Here is a 23,512-nt window from a genome sequence, read left to right as displayed (position 1 = left end):
TCTTCCTGAGCCACTTTCTCTATCTATTCTCTGGGCAAACTCACTAATTTACTTCCACATGCTTCTTTGGAGCTACCGGCTTCTAAACCCAACAATGCAATAGATATTTCCATTTGGAAGCCTCCCTGGGCGTTTCAATTTCAACGTGTTAAAAGAGAACATATCTTTCTGTGTCCAAAAACCTGCTGGTCCTTGTGTTCTCTTTACTTCAGGAACCAGCACCGCATACCACCAGGTATTTAAAGGTAAGAAAGCCATTTTTTTTTTTTTTTGTGGTACGCGGGCCTCTCACTGTTGTGGCCTCTCCTGTTGCGGAGCACAGGCTCCGGACGCGCAGGCTCAGCGGCCATGGCTCACGGGCCTAGCTGCTCCATGGCATGTGGGATCTTCCCGGACCGGGGCACGAACCCGTGTCCCCTGTATCGGCAGGCGGACTCTCAACCACTGCGCCACCAGGGAAGCCCAAGAAAGCCATTCTTAACTTCCTTCCCTCACCATCCTAGTCATCAGTAACTCTCACCAGTTCTTTGCCTCAGTATTGGATTCTTTATATCAAATTCTGCTTTCCTCTCTTGCCAGTACGTTTTTTTAAAAGAACAATCTTTTAAATTAAAAACACAGATCTGATTACATGTTTTTTAAACCACTTTACTGAGGTATTATTGAGATATAAAAAGCTGTACTTATTTAGCATACACAACTTGGTGAGTCCTTGGAGATAAGGCTATACTAGTGAAACCATCACCACAATCAATGCCACCAATATCTATTACCTCCAAAAGTTCCCTCCCACCCTCTTTATTTTTTGTGTGCATGTGTGATAAGAAGACAACAAAGTGATTATGTGCCCTTAAAATCTTATTAAAGGTTTCCATTTGCTGTAGGAAAAAATACCCAAATGTATGACTGCATGCTATTGCATGAGCTGACTCTTGCCTACCTCTTGAGCTTTTTTCAAGGCATTCTTCCTCTCACGCTCTACACTTTGTTGTACCTTTTCCAGTTCTTCGCAGGAATGATGCACTTTTTGTTTCCTCTGCCTGAAACACATTTTTTTCCTGTTATTCCTCTCTTCACTGACTGCTATGCAGAAATCTTACTTTTCTGAGGAAGGCCTTTCCTGACTCACTAGACTCTGTAAGATCTCCCTATAATCTGCTCCCCATGTTGTAACTTCCATCAAGGTAAAATGTGTCTTCTTTCCCCCTGTATCCTTAGTGACTAGCCAGCCCTTGGGATATATACAATAAATATCTATTGAATGAATTAATCTATGTTCATTCCTGCTGGTGAAAACTAATGTGCTTTGTACAGTTTTCTTTTAGAGTTGTTTACAAATTTAAATGTTAAAAATCAAAAATTGTTTTTCTTTAGCACCGTTTAAAAATGTTTAAAATGTTAGTATTAATCTAGTTATTAACAGTATGCTTTTTACACTGAGGTACAAATTCAGAGAGTTGCCTTTCAGGTTGATATACACATCCAAAGAGAGAGTTTGGTGTGAAATTTACCTAAACATGATTTCAGCTGCTTCTGCCATCTCCAATTCTCAACCAGAGTGCCTACCTAGGATTCCAACAAGATTTTAAAAATATATCTATATTTAAATCATGTCATAATCGATGAACAGGTTTTTGGTTTTTTACTGTATTAAAAAAATATCATGGCCATTACTCTGTTACACACAAATTGTTACGGTGATAAGTCATAATTGGTGGGAAATATTTCCCCCCCCCCCACAATCACTGTATGCTTTTGGTTTTAAGATAGCTATACTTTGGAAGTGTGATTAGTCCTCCAAACAGCAGGTCTAGATATGCCCAGTCAATCATCTGCACTGGCTGGTTGACTAAGAAGTGGTTCAATGGCAGCTCCAGGACTGTACTAGACCCATCCAGTTCTAGCTGGAGCCCTTTGTAGGGTGGGAAGACAGCAGAAGCAATTTCATGTATCAGGGCATTAGGAATGGCAGATTCTCTCCTGAATTAATAATTGAGGTACTCAGAATCCATCTGCTATCTAACTACCTTTCCTCTATCCTGCGAAAGAATTCAATCTGTTATTTACATGTGCCCAGAAGGCCTAAGAGTAGTCAATGCTAGGGAGCTCCTAGCATTGAGAGGGCAGTCTCAATCCATAAATAGGGTCAACAGAGGAACAAAAAATCAAACCAAAAGCAGGATACTCAATTAAATGGAAATTTCAAATACACAACAAATAATTTTTAGCTTAAGTCTGGCCCAAATATTGCATGGAACATGTACTAAAGTGTCCTATATTACCTGGCAATTCTAATAGTCAATTCAACTAAATTTCACAAATATTTGGAGGGCTTACTTATCTGAATAAAGAGAGGATGGAAACTTGGTCCAAAGTCAGCAACCTTTATCTACTAAAATAGCTTTGCCTGGGAAAATCTTGATAATAGGCTGCTTAGTACCAACAATGTTTTTCTTTATTTATGAATATTATTTCATATGATCAATTTGGTAAAAAAAAAAAGTCTCTTCCTGGAGGAGTTTTAACTGTAGGAAAAAAACCTACTTCAGAAAATGTCCTAAGATGCTTAATATGTTAATTCAAAAATATCTAAATAGAACACACATTGTTCAATGTGTCCCACTAGGGAGGATTATATGGTTCCCAGTTTGACTCTGTTGGTTTGTATGATTGTAGTTCTCCCAGTCAGTGGAAAAGGAAGACAGCAGATCCTTAGGAGTGATAATAGAGCAAATATACTCAGGAGGCACTGACGCATATCTTCAAACAATGAGGAAGAAGTGAGGCCTGCTTGAGAAATAACTGCAGGAGCAACTGATAAGTGCAGCCCCTTATCCCCTTTTTTACAGAAAAGGCAGAGAAAAAAATTAATCCGGGCTTCCCTGGTGGCGCAGTGGTTGGGAGTCCGCCTGCCGATGCAGGGGACACGGCTTCGTGCCCTGGTCCGTAAAGATCCCACATGCCGCGGAGCGGCTGGGCCCGTGAGCCATGGCCGCTGAGCCTGCGCGTCCGGAGCCTCTGCTCCGCAACGGGAGAGGCCACAACGGTGAGAGGCCCGCGTATCGCAAAAAAAAAAAAAAAAATTAATCCACAGTCACAAGTAGAACTAGTGACAAGCTAAGACAAAACGGCTTCAAATCATAGTTCTCATTGATAGTGCAAAATATACAGCTTATCACGTTGGTCTTCTAAGACACCTACAGCTAATACTATTGTCAACAACTTTTAAGTCAATTACCAAAATACTTGTCTACAATGTGTTTCAAAGAGTTGAAACAACGGTATAAAACATGACCAAAATACAAGCCAGGATATAATGGTGGTAAGAGTGTTATGTGTTTTCAAAGATGAATTGATCATATTTGGTTCAGACTTCACAAAGGAGATGGTGTTTGAAAATAATTTAAATATGTTCATCAATGGATAATTACAAATTTATGACATAATAAAGATGAATCAGAGTTCCATATCTTTAACAGAAGAAGAGCTGAACTAATGCAAAGATTTCACACTAATTATTCTGTTACTAGTAATAAGGTGACGCATTGGATAGAAGAATGTTTTTGAAATAGACTTCGCCTGTACTTTTTTGGTTTCAAGTAGGTAATTCTTCAGGGGCTTTTGTTTTATATTTGTCTCATATCCTGGTAACAAACTACTTGGCACACAGAAGGCACATATTTAATTTTAAGATAGAAACCTTAGGAATCATTTCAACTCATCATTTATCACATCCAATTTGTCACTAGGCCCTGTAAATTTACCTCCAGCATCTTTTGAATCCCTTCTCTTTGAACATTTTTATTTCCATTGCCTTATTTCAAGACTTTACTTTTTTAACCCAGTTTACTACAATAGCTTCCTAATCTACATTTTCTTAAAAGACTTACAACAAAGCATTTCACATCAATCCCTAAAAATATCTACTGCATACTAAAGGGGTCCTCAAACTTCTAGAGAGGAGGCCGAAAATCATATTGTTCTTTGAGAGTGGACTGTAAATAAAAGACCATTTGAGAAAATTTGAGGTGTTTAGGATTGGTCAAGATGAGGCAAAGGATAATGAAATGACCCTTCAAATTCTGGATGGGAAACTAGCAGCCCATGGTTTGCAGTCGTAAAATGGTCAATCAAATTCGAATCGGAAGTTATCTTAGGACCATGTGTCCACTAGCTATGTGCATTATTATCTGGAAGCAGCTGGTCTTATCGACTTATGGAATGACTTACTGAACGCTCAGCTATACAGCCAGCTGCAAGGCAACATCTTGAGCAGTTAGGGGTACATCTTTTTGGATGAGTTGATATTTTGAACAAAAAATGTCTTATTTTTCTCATAGCAAAATTACACTGGTTCAGGGATAAAATGACCCATTCTCATTATTCTTATGTGGAAGTTTAGGGTTCAAGGGAAGAATGTTTCTACTAGGGAACACAATCACGATTCCACTGATTAGTATCTAAAGACTGAATATTTACCTCTCCTCTTTCATGTTTCCATTTGATTTTGAGAAGCTATTTTTTTCTGTCTCCACTACTGTGTAGAGCATGCAGTATAATTTAAATTATACTTAAATTTACAATTAAGTCCTTGAGGTGATCATGAAGGAACTATGGGAGGAATGGTCATCACCTCAAGACCCTAGACTTGGAAAACAGTGGCCCTCAGTGGCCACTGTATTGTTCTCGCATGAGGTGGAGCTCTGCCTGCTTATCACCTGAAAAGCTGGACGCTGAAATCTGCTGCTGTGTACGTGGGCTCTTGTGGTTTTCAAAGACCAACAGTTTTGTTCTCTCTGCTTTGGCCCAGGCCTTTTCTGGGCAACTGGTATCTTCCATCCATGTTTCTAACTCCTGGTCCAGTGCTGTTTGACAGGCAAGACATATTTACATGCAACCAAAGGCATAAAAAGAGTTCCTGGAACTGTTTTTGCACAGCACTGAAAACTGATAGCTTCTCCCCAAATATCCTAACTTGATAAAGGAAGGAGACTCTTGCTGCCTGCTAAGAACGCCTTTTTCCTCTCGTTCTATAATGGGCATTTTGTCAGTTCCTAAATTACTTCTTAGTACTGTTGAGGGAGATAGATCCTGGTATATTTGGAGAATGCCAGATATAATAAAAGTGAAGACAAACAGTATAACAAATTAAAACTATGTTCCATTGTTGTGGAATATCTAAACGCACCTCTCCCCCGCACTGACCATAAGTATTACTGTTTTCAAAATAATATCATGCAAATACATTTGTTTAACCAGTTTGGGTGGTTAAAAACACTAAGTTCCAAGTACAAGCTTCTTTCCTGTAGATGTCTAGCGGCTTACTAAACCAACGCGTCAACCCAGAGGGTTTTGCCTCGCTCTGAAAGCACCAGGAGGACGCAGGAGCCCTGGGTTCCAGTTCTGCCTTCGACTAGCTTTGTGACTTACACTCGCTGCACCTCAGTTTCCTCTCTGTAAAATGGGGCGGGTATGCGGGCTGGATCTGGATATTCTCTACCTGAGTCCACCCACAAAGACCCCAGAAAGCCCGCTCGGGCGCCCACCTTTACTGTGAGGACGGGCGAGGAAAGGAGAGGCAGCTGGACGCCCGCACTCGCCTCCCGTGGGGGGCGGGGAGCCGGGGGAGCGGTCCCGGAGCACCAGCAGTGGGCGGTGCCACTTCGCGTAGAGCCGCCTTCCGGCCCGCGCAGGACCACGCGCGCCCGCCAAACGCTCCGGCCGCCCTCCGCTCCAGGCACTCTGGTTCCAGGGCCGCCCGGGGGGACGCGGTTGGCCGCGACACCGGAGGGGGGCGGGTCAGGAAGTGGGGGCGCGGCGGCCGGGAGCGGGCCTGGGGAGGCAGAGGGGTTCTGCAACACGGAGGGCGGGAGACTCTGAGCCGCGCGGGAGCCGGAGGGGCGCCCCGGCCTCCGCGGGGACGATGGCGGAGGAAGAAGGTGACTTCCCTGGGGTCCAGCGCGCCTACTGTCGCCCGAGGTCTCGGGAAAGGGGGCGGGGGCTCGAGGGCCCCGGAGGCCGGGGCTGCGGGCGGCCGCGGCGGTCCGGCGGGAAAGAGCGGGGCGGCGGGGGGAGGTGTGTGGAGAAATTCAGAAGGAGCGGAGTAAATAGCCCGAAGTTGTGTCGGCTCTAGTGGGAAGCGAAAGTGGAGCTTGAAGTTGGGAATCGTGTAGGAAGAGAGAAACCCGTGTGGGGAGTGATGGAGAGGGAGGGCTGTGAGCAGATGACTGATGAGGGTGGGGGACATACTTTGGTTTAGAAGATGTAGGTTTAGGTACTGAATGCATTTTCGAGAGGGATAGTTGTTTAACCAAATGCCCCTCAGTCTGAGTGCGCTCTTTAGAGATCTGTGGATTCTGACAGATACAAAGTCATCACCGGTGTGAGGACCCGCAGGCCAAGGGGACAGACAGAGGCAAGGGTTTCGGGTAGACGTGATAAGGTGGATTGGGAGGGGATGAGCAAGCAGAAACTGAAGAAGGTCAAGTTCAGTTACAGGTTAGGGCGAGATGGCAAAGGGAGAAGGGATGTAAGTGGTTTTTGGGGCATGTGGAAGCCAGGAGTACTTCTGGGTGAAAGTGGGTGGGCTGGAGAAAGCTTTTCATGCCCCTTCAGGGCCAATGCCAAGAAAATTATTCATAGAAATCGATAGGTATGAGATAAAAATGCGGAGTTGGGAGGAATTTAGCTAGTGAGAGATGTTATAGGAAACATTCGTGTCATGATATCTTCATGATAGGCATGCTACTTTCAGGCATAGGTATAATGGTGTCTCTTGACTGAGCAGTTAGATTTTTCATCCTTTTGGAAAACATGACTTTTTACCTTATTGAGGGGAGTTGTGAATGTGATCTGTTTAGATTGAAGCCTTACTGAACCAAGAGTGGAAGAAGGGAGTTTCAAGAATTCAGTGGAAAGCAATTTAAAAAAATTAATTGTAAGAATTGTTTGCTGCTCTGTGTCTTGCTGCTCTGTCCCTGTGCTCCCTCTTGCTTCATATTTGCCTCGTCTTCCTTAAGTTTTCTGTGTTAAAACTGATCTAAATTTAAGACACGCTACCTAAAAACAGCTTCAAAACCAAAACTCTTTGTAGTTGGTAAGGAAGAATGTAATTCTGTTTGTTGCCTTGGTTTTATCTTTGGTTGCAGTATATGTAATACATTTTTTGATATTTTTTCCTTTTCTGATTAACTGCAAATCTCTAGGGGTAGGTTGATGAGCTAGCTTATATGTTTCCATGAGCACTTAAGTTAAAGCATAAAAAAATTAATACTGCAGTACTAAAAGTCTTTAATATTATATATCATGCAAATGAGAAATTGTTTTAAGAGGTTATAGTTACACCTAACCAAGTAGGTATGATGTAGAACCAGTTATGGTTTCACAAACCATACACATTTGTGAAATTTAATTCTGTGATATAAAATGAAAAATGATTTTTGTTTGTAGAATTACAGATAATCCAAAGCAATGAAATACATCTTGGAACAATTAATGGATTGCAGTTTCGTTAAAGTTTATTCAACAGAGTTTTTAATTCCATAAATATTTGACTGCCTAATGTGTTAGGTACTGGGATATAATAGTCAACAATGAGTGAGTAATTCTCATTTATTGTAATCTAGTAATGATATTTATAGTAAACACGTCTATGTCCTATGCATTTTTCTGAGTACTTTCCATTTATTAGGCACTCTATACTGTTTTTCAAAATGCATGTTATTGGGCTTCCCTGGTGGCGCAGTGGTTGAGAGTCTGCCTGCCGATGCAGAGGACACGGGTGCGTGCCTCGGTCCGGGAAGATCCCACATGCCGCGAAGCGGCTGGGCCCGTGAGCCATGGCCGCTGAGCCTGCGCGTCCGGAGCCTGTGCTCCGCAACGGGAGAGGCCACAACAGTGAGAGGCCTGCGTACCGCAATAAATAAATAAATAAATAAATAAAATGCATGTTATTTGTATTCACTGTGTTAAAATTAGACTAGTCTATTTTACTTGTATCCAGATGTTCTCTATATCGCTTTTTGCTTATCATTCACATTCACTTGGATCCTCTTCATTGTCCCACTTTTCTCTAAGTAAATACTCTTTGGGAAATCTCATCTTCTCTTGATGCTGTAGAGGGTCATGGTATTTATATTTATGTTTCCTGGAAGATATGTTAGAGCAAAGAAGGAAGTGATAGCCTTGAGCAGAGTAATGTTCATAATTCACTTGGAAGTTGCTATGTATAGTCTAGATGGACATTTGCAAGCCTATTTGTAGCCCTGTTAACTATCTTATGTGAAGATCACTGAGCCAGAGACTGAAATAGCAGGTTATTTTTGTGGCTATGTTATCATTTTTATTTATTTGACTTTTTCTTTTATTCTTTAGTTTTGATATGGTTAGATTCTTTTGTTTTTTCTTCCTTTATTTTGGCTGTTGGGTCTTAATTGCGGCACGTGGGGTCTTCGTTGAGGCATGTGGGATCTTTCTTTGTAGTGTGCGGGCTTCTATCTAGTTGTGGCGTGTGGGTTTTCTCTCTAGTTGTCGCACAGGCTCCAGGGTGCGTGGGCTCAGTAGTTGTGGTGCGCAGGCTTAGTTGCCCGTGGCATGTGGGATCCTAGTTTCCCGATCAGGGATGGAACCTGCTTCCCCTGCGTTGGAAGGCGGATTCTTTACCACTGTACCACTAGGGAAGTCACTCTTTTTTTTTTTTTTTAATTGAAATATATTTGGTTTACTACTTTGACTTTTTCTTTACAATGCTAAAAGTATAAGATAGTGAAAAGGAAACCTGAATTCTATCCCAGAGCTTTCCTATCAGGATTAATAATCTAGTTTGTCCACAGCTTTGGCCTTTGTTACTTACCCACCTAAAGATTCTGGGCTTTGTTTATCAATTATGAAGTTAAAAGATAAATATAAAGGAAATGAGGTAAAGTTTGCATCCAGTCAGTTTTGATTTATGGTCACAGGCAAAAAATTTAGGGACAAGATTGAAGAGATTGGTTAAAAAGTTTACTGTATTTCCCAAGTAGTACTTTTTGCTCCCACAGTTTAATGCCACTGAAATTGCCATGTCTTAAAACCAATGCACATATTTAACATGGTAGTGCCAATTTTCCCCTTGAAAAACATCAAATAGTATCTTAAAATATAGGCTTCTTAAAATCAAGAAAATACAGTATTGGAATTCCCTGGCAGTCCAGTGGTTAGGACTCTACGCTTTCACTCTGCGGGTTCAGTCCCTGGTCAGGGAACTAAGATCCCACAAGCTGTGCAGCACGGCCAAAAAAATAATAATAAAGAAAATACAGTATTATAGATCCTTTACAGATTATTTATTTGTATGATAAACATTGCTAATATAGATTCCTGAGAGATGACTGATTAAGATTTATATACTTCATAAATAATGGGGTTCTGTGCAAAATTTTTGTTAAATTCCCTGGTGGTCCAATGGTTAAGACTTTGTGCTTCCACTGCAGAGGGCACAGGTTCCATGCCTGGTCCGGGGACTAAGATCCTGCATGCTGCGCAGTACGGCCAAAACCAAAAACCAAACCAAACAAAAAAACCATTTATGTGCACAGAGAACACTTTATTAAAATCCTTGTAAAGTGATTGATTTTATAGAGAATTTTTTTAAAAAGAAAAATAATAGCTTTTTGTAAAGAACACTTTATGTGAATATCCCCTTCCTTCCCAAATTATCTTTATCTTAAATGTGTGCTTTTAGACTGTAATAAAAAAAGCCCTATCTAACCCATTGGTCACATAATTTGTTAACTTCCTCAGTAGATTTGTTAACTTGATTTCTGAAATTACCCAATTAAAATTTTTTAATCCAGTACTGTTAATGTGTTTAATCATGCACGTGTATCTACTAAGTATATGTCTTGTGGTTATATTTTTTCCATGTATTCTTTTTAAATAAAATTTAAAATAATAACTTGCATTTGAAGACTTCATTTGGCTTTACATAAATTTTCATTCTTGTTGAATGCTTCTAACTTTTGCTTTAACCCATAGCGGGGGAAAATTAAAAGGAAATCATGAAGAAGGAATATAATAATATTTATTAGTTGTCCCAGATTTGTATGCAAAAATACTCAATATCCATGGTATGGCTTTTCTAATAATGTCATTTTCTAATGTATTCACTGACTTTACTACTTAACATGATTATAAAATAAATGATAAATAGTATAGAAATGGTTAAAAATTAACTAGTCAGACAGAATCCACTAAATATACAGTATTTTTTCCCTCAGTGTGTCAGTGTTTAAAGATATTTTAGCAAACGTGAATTTGCTTTGAAGCTACTTTAAAATCCATTTTACTCATTTTCCACAGTAAAGTTAGAGAATCAGCCATCTGATCATCAGCAACAGTAGCTGATTCATTTCTCCTTTTTTAACTCCTCTTTTTAGGCTCATTTTTCCTAGCCTTAAGCCATTACTAAGAAAAAAGAAAAAACTCTTCTCTGCTTCTATTAGAAGGAGATAAGTTCTTGTACCACCTGAAACCTTGACAGCCCATCATAGTATCCTATATCTACATGACATAGTCTACCTCATAATTAACCCTAGGGAGGAAAAGTAGTTAAGTTGAATATCGTAAATTCCTGTTTAATTTGGAATTTAGTTTACTGATTTCAAGGTACTTTCTGCATTACATTTTTTTAATTGGGTATAGAAAGAGTAGATACTCTAATTTTGGGAAAATTTCTGAGAGTTTCCCAAATATAGGGATTTTTATAGGTTCAGCCTATTTTCCAATACCTAAATCTCTAAGACTGTTGAATGATACTGTGAAATTCTCCAGAACCTTCAGGATTATTTAAAAAAATGAAGTATAGGACTTCCCTGGTGGTGCAGTTGTTAAGAATCCGCCTGCCAATACAGGGGACATGGGTTCGAGCCCTGGTCCGGGAAGATCCCACATGCTGCGGAGCATTAAGCCTGTGAGCCACAACTGCTGAGGCTGCGCTCTAGAGCCCATGAGCCACAACTACTGAGCCCGTGTGCTACAACTACTGAAGCCCTCGTACCTAGAGCCTGTGCTCTGCAACAAAAGAAGCCATCGCAATGAGAGTAGCCCCTGCTCACCGCAACTAGAGAAAACCCACGTGCAGCAATGTAGACCCAATGCAGACAAAAATAAATAAGTAAATAAAATTTATTTAAAAAAAATGAAGTATAGTTTTATGATCAATGTATTTTATTTTTATTTAAAAAAATTGTTAACTCATGAATGATGCATGTTATACTCTCAGGTAACTAGAATAATAAGCTAATTTATTAAATAACACTTTGTTCTCCAGTCATTCTGGAAAAGAGTTTACTTATTTTGGGATATTTTGAAAATAGCGTCATCTCAGGAGAAGAGCTCAGTTTATCAGTAGGACTATGAAAGCACGAGTTGGAGGCAGAACTTATATTGTCTTTTTGTTTGTAGGAAAGGAAAGTTTTGCAGGGAGTGCTAAAATAATTATGAAGAAAGTTATCTTTGGTACAAATAGTTCTTCATGGGACTTTTACCTAAGTATAGTAAAAGTAAATCAGTTTGAGATATAGACAGAATAATTTGATACATACATTGCAATAACTTTTCAAATATTTTAAGGACCAACTATAGAACTGCGCCAAAGAAAAAAGCCAAAGTCTCCAGAAAATAAAGAATCTGCCAAAGAAGAGAAAATCAACAATACCGCAATTCCTGAAAGAGTTCCAAAACGTAAGTTAGAGAGATTTGGAGTTTTTATGCTATTACAAAAATAGTTATGTTAGGTAATATATTTTACATTAATATTTCAAATGTATAAACATTTTATCTTAAGTATGTGGTGATATTGGTCAACTTGCATTAGGTTTTGCTGTAGAACAATTCCTAAGTCTCACTGGCTTACAAAAAACATTTATTTCTGATCAACATTACATGTTGTGGCTGTAGGTTGGCTGATGTAGCTTCATGTCATGAAGGCATAATCCCTATTTGGGATATGTTTTTCTTGTGGCAGAGAAAAAGAGCAGGAGAACAGGCAGAGTCATGCAGTACCTCTTAAAATTTCTGCTGAACTGGCACACTGTCACTTGTACTCACATTCTGTTGGCCCAACTAAGTCATATAATCAATCTAGACAGTGGGATGGAGAAGTTTAGTTGACTACAGGGAAGCATGGCAAGTCACATGGTAATAGGCAGGGATGAAAAATCTTTTTATAGGAAAGGACAAAATAGTTGGGAATACGAATAAGTCTACATTCTGGCCTTTTGGTCATAAACATTTACTTGTCTCCCTCAGACAAAATATACTTGATACCTCCCCGACCCCAAGGAAGACACCCAGTGTTATCCAGTCAGGGCATCAGTCTTGAAGCCCAAGGTCTTGTTATCTTCATCAGGGTCAGCTATGACTCATTCAATCCAGAGACCTATGAATTAAAAAGACAAGTTATCTGCTCTGTGTCAGGGGTCCCCAAGAACACCATCATGTTCAGAGATTAGGAGGAGTCACAGGTCTCAGAATTTATTCATATTCACAGCTGTAATTTATTACAGTGAACAATACAAAAGAAAATCAGCAAAGAGAAAGGACCTATGGGCTAAAGACTGCAAGAAACTAGGCAGAAGCTTCCAAGTCACATAGGACATACATAATTCCTTCAGCATCAAATTGTGACATTTGTAGGTTTGTCTACCTGGGAAGCTTATTAGCAACTCTGCTCAGGGTTTTTACTGGTGGCTGGTCATGTAGCCTCTGCTTAATGCATAGGAAAATTCTAGATTCCCAGAAGGAAAGCAGTAGGTATGAACCACACTGTTTGCACAAATAAGTTAGGCACAGTAAACCACTCATTAGAAAATGGTGGGAACCCTTTTGAAATCCAGGTTCCCAGATGCCTGCCAAGAGCCTGCCTTGTAAGCAGGCTTTTCTTAGCAAAGCACATGCCCCCTCTCCCATTATACACTTTTGGATGAGGATATGATATCAAAATAAATGCTTCCATTCAGAAAGAGGAAGAGTGAGAGACGCATTAACCACTGGTCCATAGAAATTTTGAAATCCTACTAGGTAAATATGACGTCTTCCTCCTCTGGGGAATGTTTCTTGATTAGGCCCTAGTTGTTTTCCTTGGAAGTAGTTTCCCAGTTCATTGTTCTTTGTCATCCTCTGGAGGTCCTTCCGTTTCTGTTATCCTTCTGAACCATATCTGAAAGTGGCTTTGGAGACTATGCCATCCTTAGGAGCTGAACAGCTTTCGTAAATAGATTCTTTCCCATAGGGAGTTCAGGGGCCATTTATATAAATTTGCTCACATAAGATAAAGGCAGTGAGTCACCTACAGATCTAGTTCAAAGGTTAGCAGCAAGAAAACTTTTTGGGAGCTGGAAAATAACAATCCATCTGCGTGACAAAACATTTTATAAAACTGTTTCCTGTGAATAGTTGCAATTTTAATACTAATTTTTAAATTATTTTAGGTAACAGGATCACAAACAGAATATTACTAGAGTACCTTGATTATCAGCAGCTTTTTTTTTTTTTGACATTTTTATTTTAGACTGCAAAAAACAAAAACGAGCAAACAAACAGACAACAAAAAACTTGAAATAGGCTTGTCAAATGATGTAAATTCATCCTTTCCAGGGAAGCAGAAGATAGACCAGTGCAGGTTATCCTCAAGGCCACATATATCCTGCTTCACTGCTGCTTGCACTCTGCTGGGTTTTGATCCTTCTTTGGGTCATAGTCTGGATTATTTTCCACATCTCCTTCTTCCCCTTCCTCATCTGCTTCTTCACCCTCTTCATCATAATCATCATCATCTTCAATAGCTTCTCCAGTAAAGTATAACACTGATCTTGGGATTATATGCTCACGTAAAAAGTGACCAATTTCAAAGTCCACAGCAAGGATAGCTTCAGCCATCATCCAGATCTCCACTCTCAGGAACTTCAGGAGGGGCAAAAACATTAAAGAAAGAGTCATTAGAAACTTTTTTGGTCACAGTATGAATTGTCCCACATCCCTTGTGTTTCTGTTTCTTCATAATGGTTTTCAAAGTGACATTCTTCCCTTTTTTCCAATCTATCTGGCACACTGTACAACCCATAATTTCTGGTCCATCAAAAGAAAAAGGATCAGAATCATCTGGTTCTGACCTCATCCTATATGTCTTTGTCAGCCCTTCATTTGTCAAATATTCATTGGGTTCAAAGTGAAGTTCTAAGACAAAGCTCATAGGCTGACCAGCATCTGAGAACTTCACTTCAATATCTTTCAAGTGCTTCAGAATAGGTTCATCCCGTTCCTGAACCATGTCACTGACCAACATTCTTAAACATGGTCAGCCAAAATTCAGGAATTCCCTTGGGGTCTTCTTTTTCTTCATCCTTTTTCTCATCTACAATCTTGGCCTTTTATTTTAACTCCTCCGAAATTTTATCTTCCTCATCTGGTTTCCATTCACATTCTTCTTCTATAGGCTCATAAATGGCATAATGATCTCAAATCGCATATCAAATAGAGGCTGATAGGGAACAGCATACCTTCTTTCAAGATCATGAACTCCCTCATAGAACTTGGCTTCTATCTGTGCACATTTAACTTGAAGGTTTTTGAGAGCATTCACACATCTTTTAACTACCCTAGACAAGTTGTCGATGTCTGCCATGTTGTATGAATGCCAAATATCAGTGGCTAGCAGGGGGAGCCAGGCGGCCAGAGGTGTGCAGGCAGTGACTCAGGGCGGCGGTGGGAGGAGCAGAAGCTATCAGCTACTTTTGATTACAGGAAAGAGACACATGAGAACAGAATTGGCCCATTTGTAGTCAGGAAAGAAGAGGAAAATAGGAATCCAAAATTTCTGGGGCTTGTAGTGTTGAAATTAGTATTGTTTGTCTTTTTAACTAGGAAAAAATATTCAATAAAATTGAGAAATACTTTAAGTAACAAAGGCTGATTAAGATGAATCCTTAGGGCAACGCCCAAATCAAGGGCATGACTGTCACATAGTTTGTTAAAATGTATGAATGGATTAAAGTAGCTCCTACTAACTCCTTTCAGTTGAATAAAGCACTCAGGGAAAAAGAACAAAGGGTGTGGCTATATGTGACAAATAAACAAAGCTTCATAAGCTCAAAATACTTGTAGTTAAAGAGAGGCTTATCTAGAAGAATTGTGGGTATAGTTATTGGAGTATGGAGTTGACTGGAATCAAGTAGGTAAAAAGCCAACAAAATTGTCTTTTCTTTGCAAAAATGAATGATTTAATTTTTAAAAATTAAGGTATAACTAACATATCATAAAATGCACAGAATCAGGGCTTCCCTGGTGGCGCAGTGGTTAAGAATCAGCCTGCCAATTCAGGGGACACGGGTTCAAGCCCTGGTCCGGGAAGATACCACATGCCGCGGAGCAGCCAAGCCCATGCGCCACAGCTACTGAGCCTGTGCTCTAGAGCCCATGAGTCACAACTACTGAGCCCGTGTGCCACAGCTACTGAACCCTGCACGCCTAGAGCCTGTGCTTCACAACAAGAGAAGCCACCGCAATGAGAAGCCCGTGCACCACAACAAAGAGTAGCCCCTGCTTGCCACCACTAGAGAAAGCTTGTGTGCAGCAATGAAGACCCAACGCAGCCATAAATAAATAAATAAATAAATAAATAGAAAAGAAAGCCCTGATTAAAAAAAAATGCACAGAATCATAGGTATTTAATTAAATGAGTTTGGGTACTTGACTACAACTAAGATACATAACATTCCCTTATCCCGGAAAGTTCTTTAGTGTCCCTTTCCAGGAGATTTTCCCTGTACCCCCCAAAACAACCACTCTTCTGATATTTTTCAATATTGATTAACTTTGCATGTTCTAGAATTTCATATAAATGGAGTCATACAACATATATGTCCTTGTGCCTGGGTTCTTTCACTTAGCTCAATATGTTATCCTTTAAAAATATAATCATTTTGAGATTCATTCTTCTTGCTGTAAGTGTTCTTGCTTTCCCTATTGGACATTTGAGTAATTTCCAGTATTCTGCTATTATGAATAAGGCTGCTGTGAATACTTGGACGAATCTTTTTGTGGACATCTATTTTTATTTCTCTTAGGTAAAAACCTAGGAGAATTGCTGGCTAAGCTTTGAGAGAGACATACTGTCAAAAGAACTGCCAGCCTAGATTAAGGACACAACTATTCATGTCTTAAAATGATGTATGAGTCCCTAACTTTCTACATGCAGAAAGCAGGCTGAGTAAGCTGCTCTAAGGGTATCTTTCTTGAGAAGGAGTGAGTGTGTTTTGCCTTTGGGAGGGAAGTAGACATTTGTGACTAATGGGGCAAATCCTGGTGGATCCTTCTATTGTTCCCAAATGTTTTCTCCCTGCTCTGAAAGTGGATTATACATTCCTTCCTGTTACCATGTGATTTGGATTGCCTCTCTGAAGTGGAGTATACTTCCCTACCCCGTTGTCAGGTTTATCCATGTGACTTTCCAGGGCCAATGGAATGTGAGTGGAAGTAGCAGTGTACTAGTTCTGACCAGAAATTATAAGAGGCATTGTATGTTTTTGTCTGTTCTGCTGCTCTTTTCCTTTGTAATGAGAACAGCATGTCCCAAATAGGGACTGATTCCATTCTGGAATTCTGAAGATACAAGAAGAGCCACAGCTAATCTGAAGTCTGGAATTGAGTGGAGAGTGACTGCTGACCCCAAAACCACAGTAACATGAATGAGAATTAAATATATGTTCTGTAAGCCACTGGTAATATGGGGGTCACTTTTTTACTACAGCAAAGCTGACTAATAAGAGTAATCATTTAAAACGTTTTGGAAAATACAGTATAAGGAAGGTATTTAAACAATTTAGAGATAGCTCCTATAAAATAGTATTTTCCCCTGATTACAAAAATATATTTTTAGGGTAGAAAATGTGAAAATAGAGATAAGTATAATAAAAATAAATGCATAATTCCAGTAGATAATAACTATTCTTAAAATTTTGGCAAGTACTGCTTATATTTTTTTCAATGTATTTATACTTTTTCCTTTCTTTTTTTTACTTTTTGTGAAATTGAATCCTACAATTTTTTTTTTCTTTTGGCCGTGTGGCTTGCCGGATCTCAGTTCCCCGACCGGGGATTGAATGCTGGTTGAGCCACGGCAGTGAAAGCCTGGAATCCTAACCACTAGGCCACCAGGCCCATGATAATTTTTTAATATAAATTTACTTATTATTTATTTATTTATTTTTGGCTGCATTGGATCTTCGTTGCTACACGCGGGCTTTCTCTAGTTGCGGGGAATGGGGGCTATACTTCGTTGTGGTGCATGAGCTTCTCATTGTGGTGGCTTCTCTTGTTGAGGAGCACGGGCTCTAGGTGCGCGGGCTTTAGTAGTTGCGGCTCGCGGGCTCAGTAGTCGTGGCATGCAGGCTTAGTTGCTCCGCAGCATGTGGGATCTTCCCAGACCAGGGATCGAACCCATGTCCCCTGCATTGGCAGACAGGTTCTTAACCACTGTGCCATCAGGGAAGTCCCCCGTGATAATTTTTTTTTTTTTTGCGGTATGTGGGCCTCTCACTGCTGTGGCCTCTCGCGTTACGGAGCACAGGCTCCGGACACGCAGGCTCCGGACGCGCAGGCTCAGCCGCTTCGCGGCATGTGGGATCTTCCCGGACTGGGGCACGAACCCGTGTCCCCTGCATCGGCAGGCGGACTCTCAACCACTGCGCCACCAGGGAAGCCCCCGTGATAATGTTTTAATAAATAATTTCCAGGGCCCAGAGCTCTTTATTTTCTCTAAAATATATACACTTATACCAAACACTGATAGCTTGATTCCAGCTTTGACTCTTTACAAAATCTTTCATAAACAAAATAGCACTAAGGTAAAGCATTTATATATAAGATTTGGTTGAATATATTTTTTGTAATAACCCTTGATAATTAGGATTAATTTGTCATTGTCAAAGACTTAATTTTAAAAAAAAAACAGAAAAAGATACATATTTAGAAACTTTGTAGCACTTTTACCAAATTGCCATGGTAGGTAAGTTTTTTTATTAGTCTGTTTATAGTTTACATTGTGTCAACATTGCTTTAATTAACTGTCTTTTTTTTTTGCGGTACGTGGGCCTCTCACTGTTGTGGCCTCTCCCGTTGCGGAGCACAGGCTCCGGACGCGCAGGCTCAGCGGCCATGGCTCACGGGCCCAGCCGCTCCGCCGCATGTGGGATCTTCCTGGACCGGGGCACGAACCCGTGTTCCCTACATCGGCAGGCGGACTCTCAACCACTGCGCCACCAGGGAAGCCCATCTGTCATATATTTTTGCAAGTATGCTTCTGTAGCCCAATAATAATACCTATTGATAGTATTTACTGATCTCTTACTATGTGCCAGGCCAAATGCTTTACACGTACTATTGGAAGCAGTGATTTGATTTTATTTATTTAACATCTTTATTGGAGTATAATTGCTTTACAATGTTGTGTTAGTTTCTGCTGTATAACAAAGTGAATCAGCTATATGTACACATATATCCCCATATCCCCTCCCTCTTGCGTCTCCCTCCCACTCTCCCTATCCCAGCCCTCTAGGTGGTCACGAAGCACTGAGCTGATCTCCCTGTGCTATGCGGCTGCTTCCCACTAGCTATCTATTTTACACTTGGTAGTGTATATATGTCCATGCTACTCTCTCACTTCATCCTAGCTTACCTTTCCCCCTCCCCATGTCCTCAAGTCCATTCTCTACATCTGCATCTTTATTCCTGTCCTGCCCCTGGGTTCTTCAGAACCATTTTTTTTTTTTTAGATTCCATATATATGTGTTAGCATACGGTATTTGATTTACTCTTTGTGACTTACTTCACTCTGTATGACAGTTTCTAGGTCCATCCACCTCACTACAAATAACTCAATTTCATTTCTTTTTATGGCTGAGTAATATTCCACTGTATATATGTGCCACATCTTCTTTATCCATTCATCTGTCAGTGGACACTTAGGTTGCTCCCATGTCTTGGCTATTGTAAATGGAGCTGCAATGAACATTGTGGTGCATGTCTCTTTTGAATTATGGTTTTCTCAGGGTATATGCCCAGTAGTGGGATTGCTGGGTCATATGGTAGTTCTATTTGTAGTTTTTTAAGGAACCTCCATACTGTTTTCCATAGTGATTGTATCAATTTACATTCCCACCAGCAGTACAGGAGGGTTCCCTTTTCTCCACACCCTCTCCAGCATTTACTGTTTGTAGATTTTTTTTGATGATGGCCATTGTGACCCGTGTGAGGTGATACCTCATTGTAGTTTTGATTTTCATTTCTCTAATGATTGGTGATGTTGAGCATCCTTTAATGTGTTTGTTGGCAATCTGTATATCTTCTTTGGAGAAATGTCTATTTAGGTCTTCTGCCCATTTTTGGATTGGGTTGTTTGTTTTTTTGATATTGAGCTGCATGAGCTGCTTGTATATTTTGGAGATTAATCCTTTTTCAGTTGGAAAGCAGTAATTTTAAAGCAATTGTGTCATGCTGATTATTTTTTTTAATTTTTATTTTGTTTATTTATTTATTTTTATATTTTGGCTGCACCGAAGGCTTGTGGGATCTTAGTTCCCTGACCAGGGATTGAATCCGCACCCTTGGCAGTGAAAGCGCAGAGTCCTAACCACTGGACTTCCAGGGAATTCCCTGATTCTAATGTTTGATTTATTGGGTAGTGTCTTTCAAGCACTTTGAATATAATTCTTATTAATTTAGTGTTATCTAGCTAGTTATTCTATTTAATGTCTCTAGTATACTATACAAATTAATATTTATTGAATAATGTTTTAAAAATAGCTAAGTTAATAAGTCAACCAGTTTGTTTTTATAAACCTCTCAGTCATTTAATAACGTAACACTGGGCTTTGGGCCTTTAGGCCTGGGCTTAATTTACTGAATATTTTTTTTCCCCTATAGTTTTATTGAGATATAATTGACATACAGCACTGTATAAGCATAATGATTTGACTTGCATACATCATGAAATGATTTTCACAAAAGTTTAGTGAACACCTCGTATAGATGCAAAATTAAAGAAATAGAAAAACATTTTTTTCCTTGTGATGAGAACTCTTTTAAGATTTTTCTTTCTTAACAATTTTCATATGTAACATATAGCAGTGTTAATTATATTTATCATGTTGTATATTATATCCTTAGTACTTATTTATCTTACAGCTGGAAGTTTGTACATTTTGACTACCTTCATTCAGTTCCCTCTCCCCCACCTCTCACCTCTGGTAACCACAAGTCTGATCTTTTTCTCTATGAGTTTGTTTGTTTTTGAGGTATAATTGAGCTACAATACTATGTTAGTTCCTGTTACACAACATAGTGATTTGCTATTTCTGTAGATTTCAAAATGATCACCACCATAAGTCAGGTTGTCATCTGTCACTATAATTATTGACTATATTCCTCACACTGTACATTTCATACCTGTGATTCATTTATTTTGCAACTGGAAGTTTGTACCTCTTAATCTCCCTCACCTATTTCTCTCCTCCCCCCACCTCTCTGCTCTTTGGCAACCACCTGTTTGTTCTCTGTATCTATGACACTGTTTCTGTTTTGTTATGTTTGTTCATTTGTTTTGTTTTTTAGATTCCACATATAAGTGAAATCATATAGTATTTGTTATTATTATACTGAATTATAGTAAATAGCTATAACAGGACTAACCATCCTGTGTGTTCAAAATTCAAATGTGTTTTATGTTTTCATCAAAAAGTATTTACATAGGGGCTTCCCTGGGGGCACAGTGGTTAAGAATCCGCCCGCCAATGCAGGGGACACGGGTTCAAGTCCTGGTCTGGGAAGATCCCACATGCTGCGGAGCAACTAAGCCTGTGCGCCACAACTGCTGACCCTGCGCTCTAGAGCCTGTGTGCCAGAACTACTGAAGCCCACGTGCCTAGAGCCCATGCTCCACAACAAGAGAAGCCACCGCAGTGAGAAGCCCGCACACCACAACAAAGAGTGGCCCCTGCTCGCCGCAATTAGAGAAAGCCTGCGTGCTGCAACGAAGACCCAACACAACCAAAAAATAAATAAATAATTTAAAAAATTATTTACATATATATAATTTGAATACTTTGTATATGATGTTGTATATGATGTTTTAAATACATAATCATGAAAAGTCATTGAATTGTACAATTTAAAGAGCTGTATGTAATTTATAGTATGTAAATTATCCCTCAATAAAAACATTTCTTGATAAGGAAAAAAATAACAATAGTAATTCTGAATGAACCTGTTTTTTTTTTCTCTAGATATTTGGTAGTATGTTCCTTTTATTCCTTTTTTAAATTAATAGACTTTAATTTTAAATTTATAGAAGAATTGAGCAGATAGTATAGTACAGAGTTCCCATTTTACATGCCCCCCCCCACAGAATTTTCCCTATTATTGACATTTTATATTAGTATGGTACATTTGTTACAATTAATGAACTAATACTGATACATTATTTTTAACTAAAGTCCATACTTTATTCATATTTCCTTAGTGTTTATCTAATGTCCTTTTCTGTTCCAGGATCACATCCAGGATACCACATTACATACAGTTATCATGTCTCCTTAGACTTCTGTTGGCTGTGACAGTTTCTCAGACTTTCCTTGTTTTTGATGACCTTGACAGTTTTGAGGAGTACTGGTCAGATATATTGTAGGATGCCCCTCCCTTGGAATTTGTCTGCTGTTTTTCTAATGATTAGACTGGGATTATGGGTTTTGGGGAGGAAGACCACAGTTAGAATGCCATTTTTGTCACATCATATCAAGGATACATACAACCTTTGATTACTTTTTTCTTTTTAATAGAAGTCCATAAATATAAATATCATCCACAACTGATTACTTTTAATATGGTTTTTCAGATATATTATTTCAGCGCTTTGCAAAGATATTCATTGGCTGTCTTGCAGCAGTTACTAGTGGTATGATGTATGCTCTCTATTTATCAGCGTACCATGAACGGAAATTCTGGTTTTCCAACAGGCAGGTAAGAAGAAAGAATTTTGAGCATATGAACGTTTGTTTTAATATTTTAATGTTAATTTAAATAATGTGTTTTCCAGGGAGCCAAAACATGCATGATAAGTATGACACATGCTTTTTTTTTTTTTTTTTTTTTTTGGTTGGTATGCAAGCCTCATTGCCGTGGCCTCTCTCGTTTTGGAGCACAGGCTCCGGACGCGCAGGCTCAGCAGCCATGGTTCACGGGCCCAGCCGCTGCGCGGCATGTGGGATCCTTCCGGACCGGGGCATGAACCCGTGTCCCCTTCATCGGCAGGCGGTCTCTCAACCACTGTGCCACCAGGGAAGCCCGAGAAGTGCTTAATGTTATGCTGTAAGCCAGTAGGAACAAAATGGTATAGAAGCTGTCTTGAGTCACAGTATCAACCTTGAAAAATTTAATAGCATGTATTTCAAGGTGGTAGAACAGAAATTATGAGGGGGCTTTCCTTCATGCAATTGATTTATCGGGACTTTTGATGACAGTGAAATGTTATGAAGTTTAGTCAGCTTTTTCGTAGTTTTGGTAGTTTACATTTAAGAAACAGTTTGTGGCAGTTTCAGCATCAAAATATTTTAATTTTTAGATTAGAATGTTTTGAAGTGCTGAAAATGATTAGCAGACATAACAGTATTTATTAAAATGTTGCCTTATATTAGTATGTTTAATGTTTGGTTTTAAATCGTGTTAATCACAGACTCTACTCACTATAGTTACATTCATAATTCGTTTGGCCTTTGAATAAGTTTGTTTTCAGACTTACCTTCGCAATCAGGTATACCTGTAATATACATTGGCAAAGTTCGTGGTGTTACCACTTGACTCTAAAGTTTTTTTATTTTTGTTTTAGCCCAAACTCTTTTTTGTTGTTGTTCTTATTTTTGAGCGAGTAGTCAAGCTGACTAAATGTTTTTAAGCCATTGATTTATCGAACACCACCAAAACATTTAACTGAATAATTACTCACCTGTATTGATTTGACCAAGGATTTTGTATAGCCTATTTCCTTGAAAATGTTATGAAGATTAAGTATTAGTTATTCTCAACACTGGATGTACAATAGAAAAATCTGGGATGATTTAAAAAATAACTTCCCTCACAGATTCTTAGGTGGGGTGGGGCGAGTGTCTGGGGTCAATATTGCACAAAATCTTTCCAGGTGATTCTGTTATGTAGGCAGAATTGAGAACAATAAGGTTTAAAAATCTAGAAGACATTCATGAAGAACATTGTGATGAGCCAGGAGCATTGGCATCATCTGGGAGCTTGTTCAGAATTGCAGATTCTCAGGCCACACTTTAGAATCAGAACCTACGTTTGAATAAGATCTCTAGAAGTTTTATATGAACATTAACTTTGAGAAGCACTGATTAAGAATTCACATCTTTGAAATTTTAGAAAGAAAAATCAGTACCCATTCATAAAAAATAATTTTGAAGAAATTTAT

The 23,512-nt window shown here is 39.3% G+C and overlaps 1 protein-coding gene and 1 pseudogene across 3 annotated transcripts in view; one reads left to right on the top strand and one right to left on the bottom strand.

Annotated features, from left to right (window-relative positions):
- The first annotated feature begins 5,804 nt into the window (after positions 1-5,804).
- The window catches only part of DPY19L4 (dpy-19 like 4), a 60,997-nt gene continuing 43,289 nt past the window's right edge, over positions 5,805-23,512 (top strand). The window contains exons 1-4 of one of the 3 annotated variants that reach the window (XM_067711751.1): positions 5,813-5,939; positions 6,861-6,937; positions 11,611-11,721; positions 21,926-22,050. In XM_067711751.1, the coding sequence (XP_067567852.1) occupies positions 21,988-22,050 (63 nt within the window). In that variant the 5' untranslated portion in view covers positions 5,813-5,939; positions 6,861-6,937; positions 11,611-11,721; positions 21,926-21,987. Of the gene's footprint in view, positions 5,940-6,860; positions 6,938-9,998; positions 11,153-11,610; positions 11,722-21,925; positions 22,051-23,512 lie in introns of those variants that run through there. The other 2 variants (XM_067711750.1, XM_067711752.1) reach the window with 2 other exon arrangements.
- On the bottom strand, positions 13,568-14,723 carry LOC137210143 (nucleosome assembly protein 1-like 1 pseudogene; annotated as a pseudogene).

The sequence above is a fragment of the Pseudorca crassidens genome, chromosome 17 (genome assembly GCF_039906515.1).
Source record: "Pseudorca crassidens isolate mPseCra1 chromosome 17, mPseCra1.hap1, whole genome shotgun sequence".
Taxonomy (NCBI): domain Eukaryota; kingdom Metazoa; phylum Chordata; class Mammalia; order Artiodactyla; family Delphinidae; genus Pseudorca; species Pseudorca crassidens.
The sequence above is the reverse complement of the archived record's forward strand: the minus strand, read 5'-3'. Positions and strand labels throughout refer to the sequence as shown.